The sequence below is a fragment of the Notamacropus eugenii genome, chromosome 1, assembly GCF_028372415.1.
Source record: "Notamacropus eugenii isolate mMacEug1 chromosome 1, mMacEug1.pri_v2, whole genome shotgun sequence".
NCBI classification, from domain to species: domain Eukaryota; kingdom Metazoa; phylum Chordata; class Mammalia; order Diprotodontia; family Macropodidae; genus Notamacropus; species Notamacropus eugenii.
The window spans coordinates 348,645,443-348,668,150 of NC_092872.1; the positions used below are offsets into that span (position 1 = coordinate 348,645,443).

The following is a 22,708-nucleotide window of genomic DNA, read 5'->3' on the forward strand; positions in this document are numbered from 1 at the left end:
CCAGAAGTATGTACTAAAGCGAGGGTGGGGAGGAGGGGTTGTTAGTGACTGAAAGAGTAACGAAAAAAATTTACCAGGAGATCTAATTACTGTACGTAATCCTTGTGCATTTCTCTGCTTCATGCATGCTATGCTTCTGGATGATCAGTTACACATGTAAACTGAGTTACAGTTTCTACATTTTCACCTTCATTACTTAATCACAACATGTCTGTGCAGGGATGTGGCAGATGTTATCACCATTTGACATCTGAGGAAACTATCTCAAAGAAAGCCAAAACACCAACTTTGAGGTCAAACACTAAGTAAATGCCTGAGCCATGACTACATGGGAAGTAAGAAGGCTCTGTTGTCCACATTCCTAGGTGATAAAGGTTGTGACCTAGCATGGGCAGGTTAGAGGTCAGAGACTAATGCGCAGACCCAAAGAGCTGTCTGAGAAAGAGCCTATCAGAGAGGAGAACATGGAGTCACATGGCCAGGGGACAGTGTGGCGGGAGATTCAAGTTCAGAAAACAGTATAAGAAGCCCCATCTTCCTACAACCTTACCGGGGGAGACTATCCATCCATTCAGGGGGAATGGACGTAAAGATTAATAAAGGCCTTCCTGATTTCACAACAGGTATTGTTCTTTATTTAAGGTGAACATGTTTCTCACTGTTGGGGGCTTGTCAGACAGGTTCACTTCTAAGAACTAGAACCTACATGTTTTGCCTTCTAGTTCAAAGTTCTTTCCACTATAACACACTTACTGCCTCCCCAAAACCCTTAAAGGGATAAAATATTAGGGTTAATGTTTAAAAGGAATCTTTCCTTTACAAAGCAAATGGCAAATTTAGTCTCACAGAAAACTCAGGTAGCAGAGGTTTCTGCTGAGACCTTGTGCCAAGGAAGTTTTGCAACTGAAGTTCTTAGAAACTGCCTTTGCTGTTAAAATGAGATTTTTATTTAAATGAATATACAGTACATTATTTAAATGTACTATAATTGGAATTACTAGTGATTTACAGTTTCACTTTTTTTTTTTAAAGGAATGTAGGCAAAAATTATTAATATAGGCCTTGTAATTCTCATTTCCTGCGATCCCTGGATCATATTCTCAGGGTAGTAAGACTGAGGGGTCATATATCTGAGGCAAAATTTGAACTCAAATCTTTCTGACTTCACATGGGATCTATGCCACATTATCTGCGTAAGATCTGTGTAGGGCTTGTCTGCTTGATCCCAGAAAATAGATCTCGGAACCAAAGGACTGAAATTGCAAAGATAAGACTTACTTCAAGAAAAGGATTGCTAACAATTAGAGCTACAAAGGAGAATGGAATTGCTTAGAAAGCAGTACATTCCTTGCTCTGGTCTTCAGGCTAAAGCTGGATGGTTATTAGTTGGGGATATTCATTGTAGAGAGAATTCTTGTTCTAAGAATTGACTGAAGCTGCTCTGGTCTCCTTTCCCAGGCCAACAAATTGCCTGAGGCTGACCAGACATAGTCACTTACAGTCTCTGATTATTTTGTAGATCTCTCAAACATATCCCACCAGAGATTCTCAAGTTTTCTCTATGAACTTTTGCTTGTTATGCAAAACAACTTGCCTAGTCTACAGAAAGGGTAACATGCCTAACCCCTCCCACCTGCCAGTCATTCTCTCTGTCTTAGTACTTTGTATAAACCCTGTTCCTAGCCCCCTCCTTAGGTACTCCAGCACTTGCTGTGTGGTACCTGAAGCTACAACTCACTTGTCTTTAATAAAGACTTCAATTTTGTTGTATTGACCATTTTCATTTAAAATTCACATTGACAAGTCCCTTCCAACTCTGAGATTCTGTAATCAAGTGTGATCATGTACATGATAAAGGGACTATAGAAATTATCCAGTTATACCCACTCATTTTACAGGTATGGAAATTGAGACCTAGAAAAGTAAAAAGACCTGCCCAAGGTCACACAACAAGTAAATGGTCAAATTATGAATTGAATTCATTTCTTCTGAGTGACAAGTCCAGAGATCCTTCTACTACACAATGCTATCTCCGAATTTGCAAACTAAGTATTATTACCTGTATCAGGAATTAAAACTCATCCATAAAATGAGGCTAAAATTGCTTTTCTTCACAGGTATTCAAAACATACATATGACAATATTCTGCTACGAAAGCAACAATCTCCTAGTAACTAGAAATTAGGCCAGTCATTCTTTAAGGCTTTAGATGTACTCCACTGCCCGCCCCCGCCCCCCTTGCCCCCTCAAGTCCTTCATCCAGAGCTCCTTCCCTCCAGTTGTAAGGGGAGGCCTCCTAGAATCTCCACTGGAGCAGGGACTGTACTAAGGGTGTGTCCTTATCATTCTCCTATTCTGCTTCCCTTTGGGTGAGGTCTTTAACTTTTAGAGTAAAAGTTCCTTAAGGAAGAGAACTGTCTTTTCATACTACTAAGAATGTGTATTACCGAGCTCAAGTGATAAGACTAAATAAATGTTTATTGTCTTTAACTGGCTATTTGTCCCACGTTCTCCCTGAGGACTATGATGAGATTAGGGAAGTAAAGCCAAGGAATGCAAGTGAATTGGATTTAAATAAGGGAGGGCTGTGCAAAACACCAGCCTCACTTTCATCTCTGGAGTCATCTGGGTCCAGTGGCCAGATGTAGATCTGGAGATGGCCCAGATTGCCAAAGAAGTAGAAAGCCCTAAGCCTCAAAAGGAGGCTATTTCTGTCTCCCACTAAAAAAGCCAAATGTCCAATTCCTCAAGAGATGTTCAGATTATTCAAGATTGTGAGAGGAAACATAAGGAGTTGCTAGTTTCCCAATAAAAGGAATGGTACAGTTAAAAATAGCAACAAAACCAATAACTGTTTGCACCAGTCTTCTAAATAAATATTCTGTGTGAAGGCTAATGCATAAAAATATATTCCCTCCCTTCTTCCACTACTATAACATACAGGGTCAGTGAACCTTTATTATTTTCTTATATCATTATATATTTTCATATGTGACTATTATTTTCCTATATAACTATACTATCAAAGACAAAAATAAACACTACTTACTTTGTACCATCAAATACAATGGATTTTACTTGACCACACTGCCTAAAGAGAGACTGAAGTTGTTTGTAGTAGATAAATCCATAGGGAGGAATATGCTTCAGCTGTTTAAAACATAAATGACAACTTCTTTTAAAATTTATCACAGTAAATTTCTCCACTCAACAATTCACTAATATTTATTAAATGCCTACTATGTGCAAAGACATAGTACTGAATGTTTAAAGAATTTAAAAATAAAAGTTTATTTTCAGGTTCCATGAGTAAAAGTTTATTTAATGCAATAATGACTTTTTAAAAATTATAATCAAGTTTCAAATTGTAAATTAAGTTGACTTTTCTCTTTAAAAATTACAGAATTCTAAAACAATAAAATCCAAAATTGGACACAGGGATAGGAAAATCTTGAAATTCTATTTTAAAATGTACATATGGGTAAATTTCACCCTCACACCAATTAATGTGAAAAAACGTCCAGACACCTCAACTAAATCAATTAATGAAAAATCCATTCTGGGTGTAGATTTGTCACTAAGAAGGCTGCCTAACCAGATGGTGAAGAGCCTTGAAACAACAACCATTAGCAGCATCCTATCAGCCAGAAGCCAGAAGGCCCCAAGAAAGGGGGCAGCCAGCAGAACTGGAAGCAGCAGCCTCCTCAGGGCAGCAAGGGGCCAGGCACATGCAGAGCCTGCAAGACTCCGGGCTATATCTACCAAGAGCCAAGGGCTTCCCAAGAAAGGTCAGAAAGACTCAGGATAGAAACCTTGGAAGCCCCAAAGGGAATTCCAACAGGAAAGGATTCTCAAATGTCACTGCCCAATCCAGAGCTCCTATATCAAAAAATATTTTAAGTGTCAACCTCTACAAAAAAGTCGGTCCAACTAGATGGTCAGTAAATAAAGTGAGGCATTTATTCTGGATGAAGGAATCAGAACTCAGGGCAATGTGTTGCCTTTTAGACAGAGACATCCAAGAAGGGAGGGGAGAATGAGGATTCTTATATAGGGTTTAGTGTAGACTGAACACACGAACAGCCAAATTGCAGGAAGATTCTCTCTCTAGGAACACAGGTACTTAGAAGCTTGTGTGGGAGTCTTCTTGGGTACAGTTACAAAATGCTAGTCAAAGCAGAGATTCCCAAGAGTTGAAAGAGTGCACTGATTAGAAACTGCTCATTTTAACAGTAAAGGGACTCAGAGATTTGGTTAAAGCTTCCAAAAGGAAATTCAAGTACCAAGGACCCATAGTCAAGAATACTACAAGACTTGGAAGCTTCTATTATAAACAAGAAATCTTGAGATATAATATTTTAAAAAGCAAAAGATAATGTGCTTACAATCAAGAATGACTTGCCCTGTAAAACAGGCTACAACAAATCATTAATAATTGGACAGAGAAGTTTCAAGCCAACTCTTCCCAAGTATCTGTGTGATATGTGGGAAAGTAAACCACAAGCTGGGGAAGGGAAAGTCAAGACTAAAGCACAGTTTTACAAATATTAACTCATTTTAGACTCACAACAACTCCAGAAGGGAAATACTACTATTAGGATTAGAGTTGAAATTCAAGCAAACAAGGTTAAGTGACTGCCCAGGGTCACAAAGCCAGTAACTGTCTGAGCTGGATTTTAACTCAGGTCTTCCTGACTCCCAGTCCAAACCTCCATTCACTGCCCTATCTAGATACTAAATCCTCTCAGTAAATACCTTTTTCTAAAAGCTGAGTCAAATGGCTGATTTTTAATGGGAAACACAAAGATGGGGGATTGTAAAAGACAGCATTAGAAATCTAACCCCTCAGGGTTATCCCTAGAATTCAATCAGTAATCAGTTGTCTTCTCGGGACACTAAATCTGGAGTGCCCATGCAGGTTATGGGAGTGGCCTAAATGGAGGACCATATCTACATGATGACTTCAAAATTCTCAAACATAATTTCTTAACGCTTTCTTCTAAGGTAAGAATATTTAGAAAAGGGAATGTGATGCTGAGTTACAACCCAGCAATCCCCCAGTGAAAGGGGGAAATTAGCTCTAAAGCCCAGTCTTTCTATGAACCACATTCACCTATTTGCCACAGAGTCAAGAATCATAGCCAAGTATTCGAGAAAACAGATCAACAATCTTCCTTAGTAACAATGCTGAGTAGATACTGAAGGATATTTTTGACACTGACATACCACTACAGTTGTTTTAGGATCTTTGCCAGCAAGCTCCCTTATTGCCATTTCTTCATCAGGTTGTCCAAAAGTAAAGTAATTTGGGTAGAAAGCACCAGCCAATACAACCTATAAAAAATAGATTTCCTTTTGTCAAATAGAGGAATAACAAGTAACGAGCATTTTCTAATCTATTCCTTAAACTTTATAGATATTCTATTAAAGTTTAGAACTTACACCATTGAAAGAAAGCTTCCTATTTCTTAAGTTAAAGATAAAAGTCTTTGCTTTTAAGATTCAGATGAATTATCAAAGTGAAAGAGCTTAAGGAAGCACACAATGATAATAAACTACAAACCGTCTTTCCCTAGAGTTTAGGTCACTGAAGTATGGAAACCAGAGGAAAAGGAATAAACAATACCAAAAAGTTTGGACAATTCTGGATGTGATCTAGGGGTACCAAGATTCTTTCACATCCCTCTCCACCCACCCCCACTCCTTTTAGATCAATAAATGCTATAGGTAAGACATCTCCTCTGTCCATTCTGTTTACAGAATACAAATAGACTCAAAATAAGTAAAAAAAGTTTCTTCTACTCATTTCTAAGAGGCATTTTTGGAAAGGTGTCACCTTTAAGATATTCCTCATTTTTAATTTTATATTTTCTGATCAAGGATCTAGACAAATGCTCTGTGTCATGCCAAATTCCTAGATACCCACTTCTTAAAACCAAACTTTTTGAAAGGTACCAGAGGATACTACTCACAAAGAGAAATAAGCTACATTATTCTTCTAGAATATACACTCCAGTAATGAGACATTTCCAAAAATTCCACATGGTCAAACTTCCTTCATACTCTGGTGCCTAATACCCTAACAATTCCCATCCACTCTGGAATTTCAGTGTTTTATGGATATTAAAAAAAGTATTTACTGTTCAGGTACATACTGAGCACCTGATTAATTATAAGAGTTTGACAGAAAGATGGACAGACAGGTAGATAAACTGTGCAATAAAATGGCCCTGAAATTAATCATTCAATTACAGACAGTTGTGGGATACCTAAGCCATAAAACTTTAATCTCCCAATTATAATGGAAGTTCCTTGAGAGCAGGACTATTTTTGCCTTTCTTTGTATTTCCAACACCTTAGCACAGTGCCTGGAACTCAATAAATGCTGAATAAATACTTGATGACTCGCTATTACTGACCCCCAGCCCTCTCCAAAAATGTTCCACATTCAGTCTCTTTTACGCTCATATCTGAGGGGCAGGTAAAGGGGTTAGAAATTCCACTAACACAAATGCCACAATACGGAAGAAAGCAGTAATGTACTGGAGACAGAGTCCTAGGTGAATACTCGTTTGAGGAATCAGCAATCACTACAAATCAGAATTTGATTTACTGTTTTGTTGACTGCCCAGACTTAATAAAGTGTAAGTGTGTATGTGTAAGTGTGTATGCATACACTGACCTCCCTTCCTTAGTTAAAATATTTATCAGCATACCACTATAAACACCGCATCACCTAAGACTGGAGGTCTGCTAACTGCAGACAACAACAAGAAGCAGCAGCAATTATACGCTGCTTTAAGGTTTACAAAATGCTCTACATCTATTATCTCATTCAAGCCTTACCACACCCTAGGGAGAAGAGGACAAAAATAGGATGCCCAGAACTGTTCCAAGCATACCTGCAGAATGAATCTTTGTTTGTAGACATATTCATGGTCCATCACAGGTCTCTGAGTGTCAACACACATGTTGAACTGTGTGATTCGATTTTTCAGTTCTTCATATAACTCAGCCACCTAAAAGAATAAGGTTATATTTAAGAATAATTTTCTTTGAATGAAAATCCTTAAGATACACAGTTCCAGGGCAGAGCCAAGATGGTGGAGAAAAGACAAGGACTCTTCTGAGCTCTCCCTGAAACCCCTCCAAACACCTTTAAATAATGCCTTAAAACAAATTGTGAGTGACAAAACCCACAAAAGGAAAGGGTAAAATAACTTTACAGTCCAAATAACTTAGAAGATCAGCAGGAAAAGTCTGTAGCAGCAGGATGAGAGTGGAGCACCATCCAGAACAGGCTGGTCCCCCCCCCAAAAAAAACAAAAAAAAAAACTAAGAACAGGCCTTAGGAGCAACTCGATCAGCAGTGCAGAAGCTGCTTCCAGAGCTCTCCCTCGACAGACAGTAAGGGGGCCTAACAGCAGCTCAGAAGGAGAACACAGCATTCTCTCTGCTGGCACTGGGGACAGGACTCATTCATATTTGGATCTGAGCTGCAGTCCTGGGTAAAGAGGAGGCTGCAGGGAAGCAGGGACCCTGGTCACAGTTCCAGTACAAAAAAGAGTGCTTGTGGTCACCCACAGACCAGAACACAGGGCAGGAGAGCAGTAAATACACCTCTTCCTAGATCATACCACCTTTCAAGGTGAACATTTATAGACCTACAGAACTAGCTCCAAAAGTAGCTGCACAACACCCTTGAAGCTTGGGACAATGCACACCCCACCCTAGAAGCAGAGCCCCACTTTAGCAGAATTAGAAGTCAAAAAACAGACTGGAAAAATGAGCAAACAAGAAAGTTCTGACTCTAGAAAGCCACCATGGTGACAAAGAAGATCAAAACACACACAGAAAAACACAACAAAGTGAAAACTCCTGCATCCAAAGACTCCAAGAGAAAGATGCATTGGTCTCAGATTGTGGAAGAGCTCAAAAAGGATTTTAAAAATCAAGTAAGACAGACAGAGGAGAAACTGGAAAAGAAATGAGTGATGCAAGAAAATCAAAGAGTCAACAGCTAAAGGAGGTACAAAAATATACTGAGGAAAAAAACACCTGAAAAAAAGACTAGGTTAAATGATAAAAGAGGTACAAAAATCCAACGAGGAGAAGAATGCCTTGGAAAACAGAATTGGCCAAATGGAAAAAGAAGTACAAAAGCTCACAGAAGAAAATAATTCCTTAACAATTAGAATTGGGCAACTGGAAACTAGTGACTTTATGAGACATTAAGAACAATAAAGTAAGACTTCAGAAAGCCAGGATGGTAGAGTAAGCAGTGAACTGCTGTAATCTCATATATTCACTTCCAAACAACCACAAAATAGTGCCCACGAAGAAATCAAGGAACAGCAGAATCGTAAAAAGACGGGGTTGAAATAATCTTTGAGTCCAAGAAACTTGGAAGTCAGCAAGGAAGGTCTACCTCACTCATGTAAAGGGGGAACACAGGACAAGAGGGGAAGCATCCCAGTAAGACAGTAGCAAGCCCCACTTCAGCAAACTAGCAGTAGATCCTAAGCCCCAGTGCAGTGAAGTAGGCAAACACAAGCACAGGACCTCCCATGTGCCTTAGCATAGGAAGGGGAATGGGCAGACTCCAGCTCAGAGAACTACCAAGTGCTTCAGCATAGCCCCAGACAAATAGGCAACATCCAGCGGCTAGACCTGCATGTGTTTCAACGTACCCCTGGGAAATGCAGAAACACACCACCAGCCGGAACACTAGACATTGGCACTATGACCCCAGCTCAGCACCAGGTAAGCTGTCAGATCCCTATGGTTTCCAGCAGCACCAGCCCCCTACCCCCACTTCACTCCCTCAGCGCCAGCACCAGATAAGAGGGTACCCCTTGGGTCTCACAGAAATTTCAGGGCAGCATCAGGTAAAGAGCCAGGACCTGCAGTCCTTGGCACAAAAAGCCCTTTCCATCCTGGGAACAGAGGGCAAAATTAAAAGAAATTAAAACAAAGGAAAAAGACCAAAAAGGATGAGCAAAAACCAACAACAAAGAATCTGACCAGAGAAAGTTATTAAGGTGACAGGGAAGATCAAAACACAAACTCAGAAGACAACAATGTTAAAATATCCATGGGCAAAACCCCAAAGAAAACTGGGAAGTGGTCTCAAAATCATGGAAGACTCAAAATGGAGCTTAAAAATCACATAAGAGAGGTACAAGAAAAATTGGGAAAAGAAATGAGAGTACTGCAAAACAATTATGAAAAAAGAGTCAACAGCTTGGAAAAAGAAAATAGTTGTTTAAAAAGAATTGGCCAAATGAAAACGAGACAGAAAAATCCACTAAAGAAAACTCCTTTAAAAAGTACAACTGGCCAAATGGAAAGGGAAGCACAAAAGTTAACTGAGAAGGACAACTTCTTAAAAGTAAGAAATTGGCAAGTGGAAGCTAAGAACTCTACGAGACATTAAGAATCAACCAAACAAATTCAAAAGAAAGAAAATGTAAGAAATATGAGAAAATGGAAAATACCTCATAGATAAAAAACTGACCTGGAAAATAGATCCAGGAGAGACTAAGTCAGAATCACTGGACTACCTGAAGGCAAAAGGAGAACCTAGAAAGAATCTTTCAAGAAATTATCAAGGAAAATTGTCCTGATATCCTGGAACCAGAGGGCAAAATAGGCATCAGAAGAATCTACCAATCATCTCTGAAGAGATCCCAAAATAAAAACTCCCAAGAACATTATGACCAAATCAGAGAACTATCAGAGGAAGGAAAAATTACTGCAAGTAGCCAAAACAATTCAAAATATCAGGTAGCCATAATCAAGATCACACAAGACTTAGCAGCTGCAACAATAAAGGACTGGAGGTCATGGAACATGATATTCCGGAAAGCAAAGGAGCTAGGATTACAACCAAGAATCATGTTGTAATACCTCACAAAATTAAGCATAATACTTCAAGGGGAAAAATGGTCATTCAACAAAACAAAAGGATTGCAAGCTTTCCTAAGAAGAAGACCAGAATTGAACAAAAAATTTTACCTCCGATATTACGACTCAAAAGAAGCACAGAAAGGGAAAAGGGAAAAGAGTTCATAAGGAATTCAAGGGAGCTGAACTGTTTATATCCCTACATGGGATGATGATACTTTCAATTCTTAAAAACTGGACCACTGATAGTTGTGTTCGTCCTTTGCCGTCAAAGAAGATCATGCCATCAGAGAAATGATGACATGACTTTCACCTGACTTTGTTTTGAGTGAGTGAGGGCTGATGGTATAGACAGAAGGAATACACATGGACAGAAGGTATGGGTATAAGATACATTTGAGGAAAGAACACAAAAAATAATTAAGGGAAGAGAAGGAGGAGTACACTAGGTGCAGAAGGAAGGGAGAGGTAGAATGGGGTAAATTATTTCACGTGAAGAAGTGTAAAAAACCTATTACAGTGAAGGGAAAGATGGGCAGGTGGGCAACAGACATCACTTGAACCTTACTTTCATCAGTATTGGCTCAAAGAGGGAATAATATACATAATCAGTTGAATATAGAAATCTATCATGCTCAACAGGAAAGCAGGAAGGGAGGAGAGTAAGTAAGCAAAGGGGAAGGAGGGAGAGGAAGAGTGACAGAAGAGATGTTGACAGGACCAGGAGAAGTTGACAGACAGAAGCAAAACACCAGTGAAGTGGGAAAAGGTGAAAGGAAAGAGAAGAAAATGGAGGAACAACAGGATGTAGGGAAATGCACAGTTAGCAATCGTAACTGTGAATGAGATGAACTTTTCCATAAAACAGAAGTGAAGAGCAGAATGTATCAAAAAACAGAATCCTACAATATGCTATTTACAAGAAACACACTTGAAGGAGAGACACACACACACAGTAAAGATAAGGAGTTGGAACAGAATCTCATATATTTCAGCTGAAGTAAAAAAACAAGTATGGGTAGCAATCCTGATTCTCAGAAAACAAAAGCAAAAATAGATCTGATTAAAAGACATAAGGAAAGAAACTATATCTTGCTAAAAGGTACAACAGACAATGAATTAATATCAGTATTAAACATATATGCACCAAGTGGTTATATAGCATCCAGATTCTTAAAGAAGTTAAGTGAGTTACAGATTCATAACCAAATAAGAAACAGTACTACGAAATGTAAAACAGATAATTTTGATTATATTAAGTTAAAAAAAACTTTTGCACAAACAAAACCAATGCAACCAAGATTAGAAGGGAAGCAAAAATATTTGAGTCTACCTGCTAAAACAAACCTGGAAACTATATGAACACAACCACAAAACACTTTTTACACAAATAAAGTCAGATCTAAATAACTGGAAACACATCAGCTGCTCATGGGTAGGCCAAACTAATATAATAAAAATGACAATTCTACCTAAATTAATTTACTTATTCAGTGCCATACCAATCAAACCATGAAAAAATTATGGAGCTAAAAAAATAATAACAAAATTCATCTGGAAGGACAAAAGATCCAGAATATCAAGGAAATTAGGGGGAAAAATGCTGGGAAAGGTGACTTAGCTATACCAGATTTAAATTGTATTATAAAGCAGTGAAAACCAAACTACTTGGTACTAGTTAAGAAATAGCATGGTGGATCAGTGGAATAGGTTAGGTACATAAGACATAGTAGTCAATAAATATAGCAACCTATTTAATAAACCTAAAGACTCCAGCTTCTGGGATAAGGAATCATTTTTTGACAAAAACTGCTGGGAAAACTAGAAAATAGTATAACAGAAACTAGGCATAGACCAACATCTTACACTGTACACTAAAATAAATTCAAAATGGGTACATAATTTAGATACACAGGCTGATATTAGAAACAGACTAGGGGAGCAAGGAATAGTTTGTCAGATTTCAGGGAGAATGGAGGAATTTACGACCAAACAAGAGAGAGAGAATGCTATGAAATGCAAACTGAATAATTTTGATTTCATTAAATTGAAAACTTTTTGCACAACGCCAATGCAACCAAGATTAGGAGAGAAACAGAAAACTAGGAAAGAATTTTTACAACTAATGTCTGTGATAAAGGCCTCATTTCTAAACTATATAGACAACTGAGTCAAATGTGCAAGAATACAAGCCATTCCTCAATTGATAAATAGACAAAGGATATGAATAGGCAGCTTTCAGAGGAAGAAATTAAAACTATCTATAGTCATATGAAAAAATGCTCTACATCACTACTGATTAAAGAAATGCAAATCAAAACAACTCTGAGGTACCACATCATACCTATCAGATTGGCTAACATGACAAAACAGGAAAATGACAACTGTTGAAGATATGGGAAAGTTGGAACATTAATTCATTGTTGGTGGAGCTGTGAGCTGATCCAACCATTCTGGAGAACAATTTGAAACTATGCCCAAAGGACTACAAAAATGTGCATACCCTTTAACCCAGCAATACTGCTTCTAAAGTTGTATCCCAAAGAGATCATAAAAATGGGAAAATGACCCACATGTACAAAAATATTTATAGCAGCTTTTTTGTGGTGGCCAAGAAATGTAAATTGAGGGGATGCCCATCAATTGGGAAATGGTTGAACAAGTTGCAGTATGTGAATGTAATGAAATACTATTGTGCTATAAGAAATGACGAACAGGTGGACTTCAGAAAAACCTGGAAAGACCAGAATGAACTGATGCTGAGTGAATTAAGCAGAACCAGGAGAACATTGTACACAGTAACAGCCACAATGTCTGATGACTAACTTTGAAAGACTTATCTCTTCTTAGCAATATAAGGATTCAAGACAACTTCAAAGGAGTTGGTGGAAAATGCTGTCCACATCCAAAACAAAAAGAACTATGGAGTCTAAATGCAGATTGTATCATATTATTTGCTCTTTCTTTTTTTCCTTTTTGGTTATTTCTTCTCTCTCGTGGTTTCTCCCATTGGTTCTAATTCTTCTTTACTAAAGGTATATGTAGAGCCTATACCAAATTACATGCTGTCTTGGGATAAGTGGAGGGGAGAGATGGGGAGAAAATCTGGAACTCAAAATCTTATGGAAGTGAATGTTGAAAACTAAAAATAAATAAACTTTAAAAAAAAAAAAAAAGGAAGCAGAAAGCTGAGAAACAATCCTTACAGCAAATGTCTCTGATAAAGGCATCATTTTTCAAATATACAGAGAACCTAGTCAAATATAAGAATACAAGCCATTTTCTAACTGACAAATGGTCAAAGGAGATGAGCAGGCAGTTTTCAGATGAAGTAATCAAAGCTATCTACAGCCTTACAGAAAAAAAATGCTCCAAATTACTATAGATGCAAATTAAAACAATTATGAGGTACTACCTCATACCTATGAGACAGGCTAATAGGAGAGAAAAAGAAAATGACGAATGTTGGAGGGGATGTGGAAAGAGTTACTAATGCACTGTTAGGGGAACTGGGAACTTATTCAACCATTATGTAGCAATCTGGAACTATGCCCAAAGGACTATAAAATTGTATACAGTCTTTGACCCGGTAATACCATTACTAGGTCTCTATCCCAAAAGAGACAGAAAATAAAAAGGAAAAGGATCTACATGTACGAAAATATTTATAGTACTTCTTTTCTGAAGTCAAAGAATTGAAATTAAAGGGATGCCCATCAATTAGGGAAGGGATGAACAAGTTGTGGTATATGACTGTGATGGAATACTTACTGTGCTAATCAGAAATGATAAAAACTTGGAAAGACTTACATGAACTGATACAAAGGGAAATGAGTAGAACCACTATACAAAATGAGTGGGATAGGTTTAGTGAAGACTTCTCAGATTGTAATTCTTCTCCCAGGGGTGAGGTAAGGCCTAAAGGCTCAAGGTTACAACATTTTTAGAATAGAATAGTTCCATATAAGGATATAAAACTGTGTGGTGTATTAGGGTCTCAATGATTGGACAAAACTTACATAATTCCTCAATGTCTTCATTTCAAAAGAGATTGGTTAGATTTCGTGTCTAGAATGTAAGATCATATTCTCAGCTAATGAGGATAATGGTCAGTGGGGGGAGGAGGGACTTGCGTTAGGGTCTATATAAATCACTGCCCCCTTCTTTGTCTTCGGCTTTCCTACTCCTACAGGTTAGCCCTGCTTCTCGAGAATCGAATAAATCACTTTTCTGTCATCACTTTGAGAGGCCTCTGAGTAACTGATTTATGTAGGGACCTGAGCCATCCCACACAAACACAGCAATATTGTAAGACGATCAACTGTGAATGATTTAACTATTCTTAACAATATAATGATCTAAGAAAACTCCGAAGGACTTACAATGAAAAATGCTATCCATTCCCAGAGAAAGAACTGATGGAATTTGAATATAGATTGAAGCATACTTTTTTCCCCCTGGGGTTTTTATTTTGGTGGATGTTTTCTTTTACATCATGACTAACACGGAATTATATTATGCATCACTACATACACGTAATTCATATCACACTTATTACTTTCTCAAAGGGGAGTTGGGGGAGAGGGAGAGAATTTGGAACTCAAAATTTAAAAAGAACGTTAAAAATTGTTTTTACATGTAATTGGGGAAAAACAAAATCCTAAATAATTTTTTTAAAAGATACATACTTGACAAAAAAATTGCTTAAAGTTCCCTACAAAATCCTAAATCTTTAGATTCATATCTTATGCTAACAAATGGCATGTAAGTGTGTGTGTGCATGTGCCATCAAAATTTGGTTCAACAAATTCATCAAGACAGATCTCTAATAAAAATCACCACAGTAAAGACAGAGCAAACTTAGAAAGTAATTCTAAGGTAAAGAAAAATATAGACAGAGATTACAAACAAAATAAAATGTCATAAAATATGTGTGTGTAATGTGCTATAACTCTTCCTGCAGCTATCAAATAGGTATGCCTTCCTTTGCGTTAATTAATATTCCTATAATACCTTCCAATTCACTGCAACTTACTAATTAAGTTTAAAAATTACAGAACTAGATGAGACTAAGAAATGTCTACTTTAAAGGAAATGGGTTTCTCCAATGCTAACTCATGTTCTCATAATATCTTCCAAGTCAATATAATACATTGATATGTTTCAAAAAAACAAACCTAGATGACAGTAAGAAAGTCTACTTCAAGTGAAATAGGTTACAGCTAGCCAAACATCAGTTACACCACAGCTCCTTCTTTGCTTTAGGGCAAGGGTTTACGTGGGGTCTGTGAACTTGCTTTATTCTTTAAATATTTTTATAAATGGACTTCAACATGATCAGTTTCCTTTCTAATCTATATTTAATTTTATGTATGTAAAAATATTATTCTGAAAAGAAATACATAGTTTTCACCAGACTGCCAAAAAGGGGTCCAGGACCAAAAAAGGTTATGAACTTGTGATTTAAAGTTTTTAAATTTGGGAGGAGAAAAGCTAAAATTTTTCCATTTGTGGCTTTTCAAGTAAATTTTTATTAAATTTCTAACAAATGATAAAAACATAGACATAATCTATTTTAAAGTAAAATACACAACTTATCTTTTCACATCATTAAAGAATTGGCTTAGACTATTTCACTGAACAAATTATTAAAGGAAAAAGCTACGTACACCTGACATACATAGAACACATAAATATAAACTTATTTATTTGTATCGATTCTCTTTACATGTTTATTTGATGTATATTTGTACATACTCATTCCTTTCATTAAAATCTAAGTCCTTTGAGAGTAAGGACGGCAGTCTCTTCTTTATATCTGCCTACATACAAATGCTCCAATGCCGGAAGCATACATAGCAAACTGTAGAACACAATGCCAGGGAGGTGGTGAAGTGGACAGTACTGGGACTGGAAGCAGAAAGATCTGAGGTCATATCCAGCTTCAGACTCTGACTAGCTGCGTGACCCTGGGAAAGTCACTTAATCACTGTCTGCTTCAGCTTTGCCATCTGTAAAATGGGGATAATAACAGCACATACCTCCCAGCGTTGCTGTGAAGTTCAAATGAGATATTATTTGTAAAGTATATCACAAACCTTAAGGCACTATATAAATCCTAGCTATTATTATTAATAATACATTGTGGCTGATTTGATTCCAGACATGGGTAACAGCTAGAAAGGTAAAGAGACAGAAGAAAGAATGTTAACAAAGAATGTATGGAGCAAATGCCTGAAAAGATCAGCTGTCATCAGACTCAGAAGGCCTTGAAATGCCCAAGGAGTTTGTATTTTATCCGAGAGGCCAAAGGGAGAGATCAGAGTCTCCTAAGCAAGAGAGTGACAGGCCAGATCCAGGCTTTAATAATGCTGATTTCACAGCTCTGTGGGAGAAACACCAAAACTGGGAGAGACTGAAGGGCGGAAGACCAATGAGAAGACTACTATGGTAAATTACAGGCCAAGTACAAGAAGGAAAAGGCACAGATATGAGAGATGCTATGGAGGTAGGATGGAATTAGCAGCCACCTAGAAGAGGGAGTAAGGACAGGAAAGAGCTGAGGACGACCCCAAGACTGAAAACCTGGGTAACTAAAGGATGGTATCATCCTCAAAAAAATTAGAAAGTCAGGGAAGAGATAGTAGATTCTTATTTGGATATGTTAAGTTTGAATTGCCTATAGAAAATCTAGTTAGAAATGTCTAATAGGCAGATGGTGATGTGTGAGTAGAGCTCAGAAAAGAGATTAGGGCCATAAAAAAAGAGATATGGGAACCATCTGTGTAGAGATGAGAATGAACCAATGTTCTCACTGAAAGAAGTGCTAGGAAAAATGGAGGGCTCAGAAAACAATCCAAAGGAAAGCCCACACAGAGTGGGTAAGAAAGACTAGGTCGTCCTTCAGTCTGTCCTGATGTCTACCCTAATACTTACATATTTCTCAATAGCACCTCTGACATGAACACCAGAAAAGATGCTCCCAGTCTCTGGATTAAGTTAATGTACTTAGCTTTAGGACTCCTGCCTTGATACATGAACTGCTGTTGAGTGAAATGAGCAGAACCAGAACACTGCACACAGCAACAGCAACACTGCAATGAGCAGCTATGACAGACTCAGCTCTTCTCAGCAACACAATGATCTAAGACAAAAGACTCATGATGGAAAATCCCACCCACCTCCAGAGAGAGAGCTCTGGAGTCTGAATGTAGATCAAAGCATACCATTTTCACTTTTTTGTTGTTTTAGCTTTCTAGTGATTTTTCCTTTTTGCCCTGATTCTTCTTTTACAATACTACTAATGTGGAAATATGTTTAACATGACTGTACATGTATAACCTATATCAGATTGTTTGCTGTCTTAGGGAGAGGGAGGAAGAAAATTTTGGAACTCAAAATTTTACAAAAATGAGTGTTGAATACTATCTTTACATGTAACTGGAAAATAAAATATTATTAAGTGCAAAAAACAAACAAAACAAACAAAAAAAAGCATTTCTCCCTTGGGCCTAGCTTGAGTGAACACAAGCTCCATTATCCTATTAGATGTAGCTGGTCCTAGACCACAAGTATGCAGAATGTGGGAGTGGTCACTATCAAAGAAATTGAGAAGAATAAGAACTCAAAAAAGACTCTCAGACACACCTATGAAGAAATCACTGGAAATGTGATATTCACCCCCTAGACAGAGAGCTAATGGGCTCAGTGCAAAATGAAGCATCTTTCCTAATCTTTCTTTCTTTTGGGGGGATAGGAGGGGCAAAGTAGAACATTAATAGAGGAATTTTTAGTGCTACATGACTACATTTGGAATGGGTTTTTCTTACCTTCTCAAATGATGGGGGAAGTAGAAGAATAGAGACAATTCAGAAATGAAAATTAAATTTAACGAAAAACATTTTAAAAGAAATGACGAGCCACTTCAGAGACAGTAGTTTCACTAATACAATGAGGTCAGATACCAGACTTCAAGGTGTCAAGAAGTGTGAGGAGAGGATACAGAGGAAATGGGGGGGGAGGGGGGAAGAGAATCACTGTAACAGGAGGAGTCATGACACAACAGCTTGACAGGATGGGAGGTGGAGGATTCCTGAGCATTTTTTAGGCAATAAGGAAAAAGCCAGTAGATAGAAGGTAAATAAAGGAGAGAAGAGGGGTGAGGAATAGATAGTAAGCTCAAAGGTATAACTACAGGGGTTAGCCAAGTGGAGATAGGCCACTTCTTCATCACAGACTAGAGTAAGGGAGGTGAGTACATGGAAAGCTAGGAGAAAAGGAGGAGCTCACAGTAAACAGCCTCTATTTTCTCACTTAAGTATGAGTTGAGGCCCTCTCCTGAGAGGCAGAGGGGAGGAGTGTGGAAAACTTGGGGAGAGAGGAAAAAGTTTAGAACAGCTGCTGTGGGGAGTGTGGAAGAGTTAATCAAGGAAGGATAAGAGGATTGCCTTGCTACACTGAGGACCCACCCATTTGAGAGTCGCAGACATAAACCCGAAGTGGACATTACTGGCACGGTAATGATGCAGTGTCATTGTGTAAGCATGTGAGTAGAAGTCAAAGCAAATCAAAGTGGGACTAACGTAGGATTGGGATTTGCCAAAGCATGAGCACCTACAGGAAAAGGAGAAAAGGGAACCAAGAACAGAGGACAGTGAGTAGTTAAACTTAATAATTATATTATAGTCAAGATAGGAAGGAAAGAAAATGACAGAAATTCAGGCAGAAAGAGAAGACTGAAGCAGTCCTAGTCACAAAGGCCCTGAATACTTCAAGGGGTGGGTGGTTCAGGGCACAGAGCACTACCTGGGAGCCTGCAGATATTGTGCTCTCAGCAGCTCCTAATCACTCCTCTTAGGGTTAATATAAAGTGGTGTTCATGGGTATGGACACATGTGCAGGACAGGGAAATCAGAGGCCTCAGTTAAGCTCTAAGCAAGCAATCTTGAGCAACCTGAGCCAGTAACTTCATTTTTCTGGAATGTTAATTTCCTCATCTTCATCTGTAACATTAGGGGTTTGAACTAAAATAAGCTCTAAGGTCTCCATCAGCTCTAATATTTCATGACTCTGTGATCTCTGCTATTATTGTCTTACATTTTTACTTAACTAAGTCTTATAGTTAATATCTACAATTAGATCATAAGCTCTTTTGAGGGCACAGATCATTTGTTACATTCTTCTATATCTTCCATAATGCCTGGAACAAAGCAGGTACTCAAATATTTGAGAACTAATTAAAAAACTATGCAAGTAGATACCAGCATGAGCGATGGCAACTTACCTCTCTAATTCTCTTGATCTGAATGTAATTTAACCGCCCCCAGTCAAGTTCATCCTTTAAAATTACATAAATGCATATTAAGTTAACAAGAGCTAAAAATGATTCTCTAATTTTGAACTAGTATGACCATATAATTACTACACAGATAAACTAGAAATATGTTAAAAAACAAAGTTTCTATTTTTTAACTGACCCAACAAATTTCTATTTATACCAGTCACATTGACCAATGTCATCAATCATTCAAATTAAAAATGTATTGCTTGTCCTAAAGTCCCAATTTTCCATGAAAGCACAGATAAAATGTGCCTTCATGTGCACAAATGATGTTTTTTTAATGTGCACAAATACAAAAAAATGCAAGGAAGACATTTTGAAACCCCATCTATCAATGTAGATGAACACCTTCAACTAATGGTCACAGGAATGCCTGGGCACTGAGAGGCTCAATGGCTGGCCCAGGATCACACTGCCAGGATGTGTCAGAGGCAAGACTCGAATCCAGGTCTCCCTGACTCTGAGGCAATCTATCCACCACATCTTGGTATGTCCCAGTGATGGAGAACAGTTTAAACAGTGCATCAAACTTGAAATAAAAAATATGTGAAGACAAAGGGTCAGAGATTCCTTGATTTAGTGGCAAGTGTTTTACTAGGATATAGTGTGTGAATTTACTAATACATTACAACTAAATCAGTTTCTGGACCTTACAACCAATAGTTTAGAGAGAAAATATTTATCAATTGAAAATCTGGAACAATTTTAGATGAAGTTGGCTAAATTTGGGTTTTACAACCTAGTGGGAAGAACACTGGACTTGAGAGTCTAAGGACCTAGATTGAAGTTCTGACTCGAATTTCTACTAAGTGGCCCTTAGCTTCAGTTTCCTCAACTAGAAAATGGAGATAATAAATATTTCTACTACTTATGGAGATAACAAATATTTCTACTACCTAACTCCAAAAGAGGGAGATTGTCATAGCGGAGAGTGCTGAATTTGAAGTTAGGGGGACCCAAGTTTAAAAACTACCTCTGACAATGGCTGTGAGACCATGTGTGAGCCTCTCTGAACCTCACCTAACCTCAAAGAGTCTAAATTATACATCAGAATCTATGTTGGTGAAAATTCACACACTGATTAAAATGCAGATGATATACTATCCATCACAAGACTAGTGTGAGCTAAGTGTTTTATACTCTTAGCTACACAAAGATAAGCTGTGAGTATTGCTTGCATCCTAACTGTTAATGTGAGGCCCTTTTAGGACTAACCTCTACCACTCAGTCTGTTATTTATAGCTTAGGATTTTTGTGCCATCATGTTCCATATCTAACGGATAAAAACAGAATGAAAACATTCTGGAATTCCCTCTCTTATTCAATATACATATATTCAATATACAAAAAAAAAAAAAGAAAAAGAAAAATAGCTTACCTTCGGATGACGAAATTCTCCTCTTTGTCTGCAGGTCTGCCAGGTCTAAAAAAATTCCCACAAATTCCAAGTATTTCATTAGCTAATTGTATTGTGCAGAAATTCTATATATATATATATTTTTTTTTTGACTGAAAGGAAAAACCTATATGTAGTGTCTAAGTTAACTCATTGAAAGAAATTACTAAATAAGAACATGTAGTTTATGAAGTTAAAAATTCAATAATGCTGTCATCAATATCTTTACCAAGATTTTATTAATTTAGCAGCTTACAAGTTTAATGGCGTTCTGAGGCCAAAAAAAATTCATTCCCTATCAACTGCTGACAAACCTTTCCATAACTACACTATGCCTTTGATAGCAGACACAGGGTGTTGCTAGAATCCAATCTAAAACCCTTGCAGCATGGGTCAACCTTCAACTATGAGGAGGCATCACAGTAAGATTTCTGAGAAATAATCACAGTGAGCTCCAGTTGGAAAATCTGAGGCTTTATTAGATCACTAAAAGCTTTCAGATCAGAACTTTTTGGAAGTAAATGTAACAGAAAATGTCCTTGTTAAATTAATATTTTTACTAAACACTAGAGAACTTACTTTAAAAGCTTCAACAAGTGCAATACAATCACTTTTACTGTTGCTGGAAAAATTCATTTTATTCCTGTAAATCAAACAAAAAAAAGTCATCTAAAAATCCTTTAGGTAAATGGACACTAAAAAACATGAGCATTAAATACCTATATCCGTCAAGATGCTGTCTGAAAGGCATTGCAAAAAAATTCTTCAATGAGAGAGCTGCAGCTAACAAAAGAGAAGGAAAGAAATGAACTTCTTTAGAGTGGTGTTACCCAAACTACTCATACACAACTTTTTGTTCTTATACTCACCTATGATAAGGCATTCTTCTAGACATCCAAAGACATGTCCAAGTACTATTAATTTACCAAGCTGCTGGTCCACAGGAAGCTGGGCCAAAACCCGTCCTAAGAAAGTCAGTTCACCATCATGGGGATTTTCTTCTTCTCTCTGCCCGCTAACAGCAAGTGCTCCTACCTTTATAAAGTGATTAACTGATATTATGAGCAGTGTAGATACATACATCTTACTTTATAAAGTACAGTAGAAACAGTCCTAAAACTTGTGAAAATACATCGTTTGTCAAGTTTCTGTGTGTCTATGTGAGAGAGTGAGAGAGACAGAGACAGAGAAAAAGACACAGAGACAGAGACATGTGACAATGCAGAAAAAAGGTCTGATATATTTTTTTAAATTCATTCATTTGTAGGTTGGTTGAGTCTTAAAATATTCTCCCATATAAACACTATACCTGGTTAGTTAAGATTCTAAAACAGTTCCACACAACCCTCCCACCTCACCACAACAATTTAACCCAAAACAGACCTGAAATGTACCAGTAACCTTGATACTATAGAGCCTCAATATTATATATTTGTTCCTATGAAAAATGCATTCTGAAGTCTAATTTAATTGTCCAGATGCAAGTTCTCCAAAGCTTAGCAGAGTGCCTTACACAATTTAGTAATTTATTTAGTCCATTTGGAAATGAATTCCTTAAATTCCTCTCTGCTTCAGCCATAGAGGTGAAAGATGGGATTCTCAGAGCTGTACCCTGTCCTGTCCCTGTCAATGGTTAAGAAGTAGAGGCTGAGGCTAAGAGATGACTAGGGAATTGGCTTAAGCAATTTGTGGGTTTATAGCAATGAAGGGATGAAAAATGAAGGGAGAGAAATTCTCAATCAAAGAAGGGCAAGTAAGAGTTTCCTCTAACTTCTCAACTCTGGAGATTGAGAAGCCTGTCCCCACCTTGCAATGCTATGCATGTGGGCCATCAGGATGATGGTGATTATACAAAGAAAAAACGTAAGTCAAACCTCATTATGTGAAGAAATTATAGACTCCAAAAGGTCCCTTCAATAAAACTTTTTATAAAGTCTAAAGGCTTTTTTAAAGTGTAAAGCCTTTTAAAACTATAAATGCTTTTATCATGTAAAAACCATAAAAGCATTCATCATGTTTGAAAGTTCAGATATATATATATCACACCAATACTTTAGTTGTGCAAA

The 22,708-nt window shown here is 37.5% G+C and overlaps 1 protein-coding gene across 1 annotated transcript in view; it reads right to left on the reverse strand.

Moving 5' to 3' along the window:
• The window catches only part of TDRD9 (tudor domain containing 9), a 201,520-nt gene that overhangs the window by 42,416 nt on the left and 136,396 nt on the right, over positions 1 to 22,708 (reverse strand). The window contains exons 16-23 of the mRNA XM_072630074.1: positions 21,512 to 21,677; positions 21,362 to 21,425; positions 21,222 to 21,285; positions 20,625 to 20,669; positions 19,190 to 19,243; positions 6,903 to 7,019; positions 5,227 to 5,334; positions 3,050 to 3,150 (exon numbers count right to left, since the gene is read on the reverse strand). Of these exons, the coding sequence (XP_072486175.1) occupies positions 3,050 to 3,150; positions 5,227 to 5,334; positions 6,903 to 7,019; positions 19,190 to 19,243; positions 20,625 to 20,669; positions 21,222 to 21,285; positions 21,362 to 21,425; positions 21,512 to 21,677 (719 nt within the window). The remainder of the gene's footprint in view (positions 1 to 3,049; positions 3,151 to 5,226; positions 5,335 to 6,902; positions 7,020 to 19,189; positions 19,244 to 20,624; positions 20,670 to 21,221; positions 21,286 to 21,361; positions 21,426 to 21,511; positions 21,678 to 22,708) is intronic.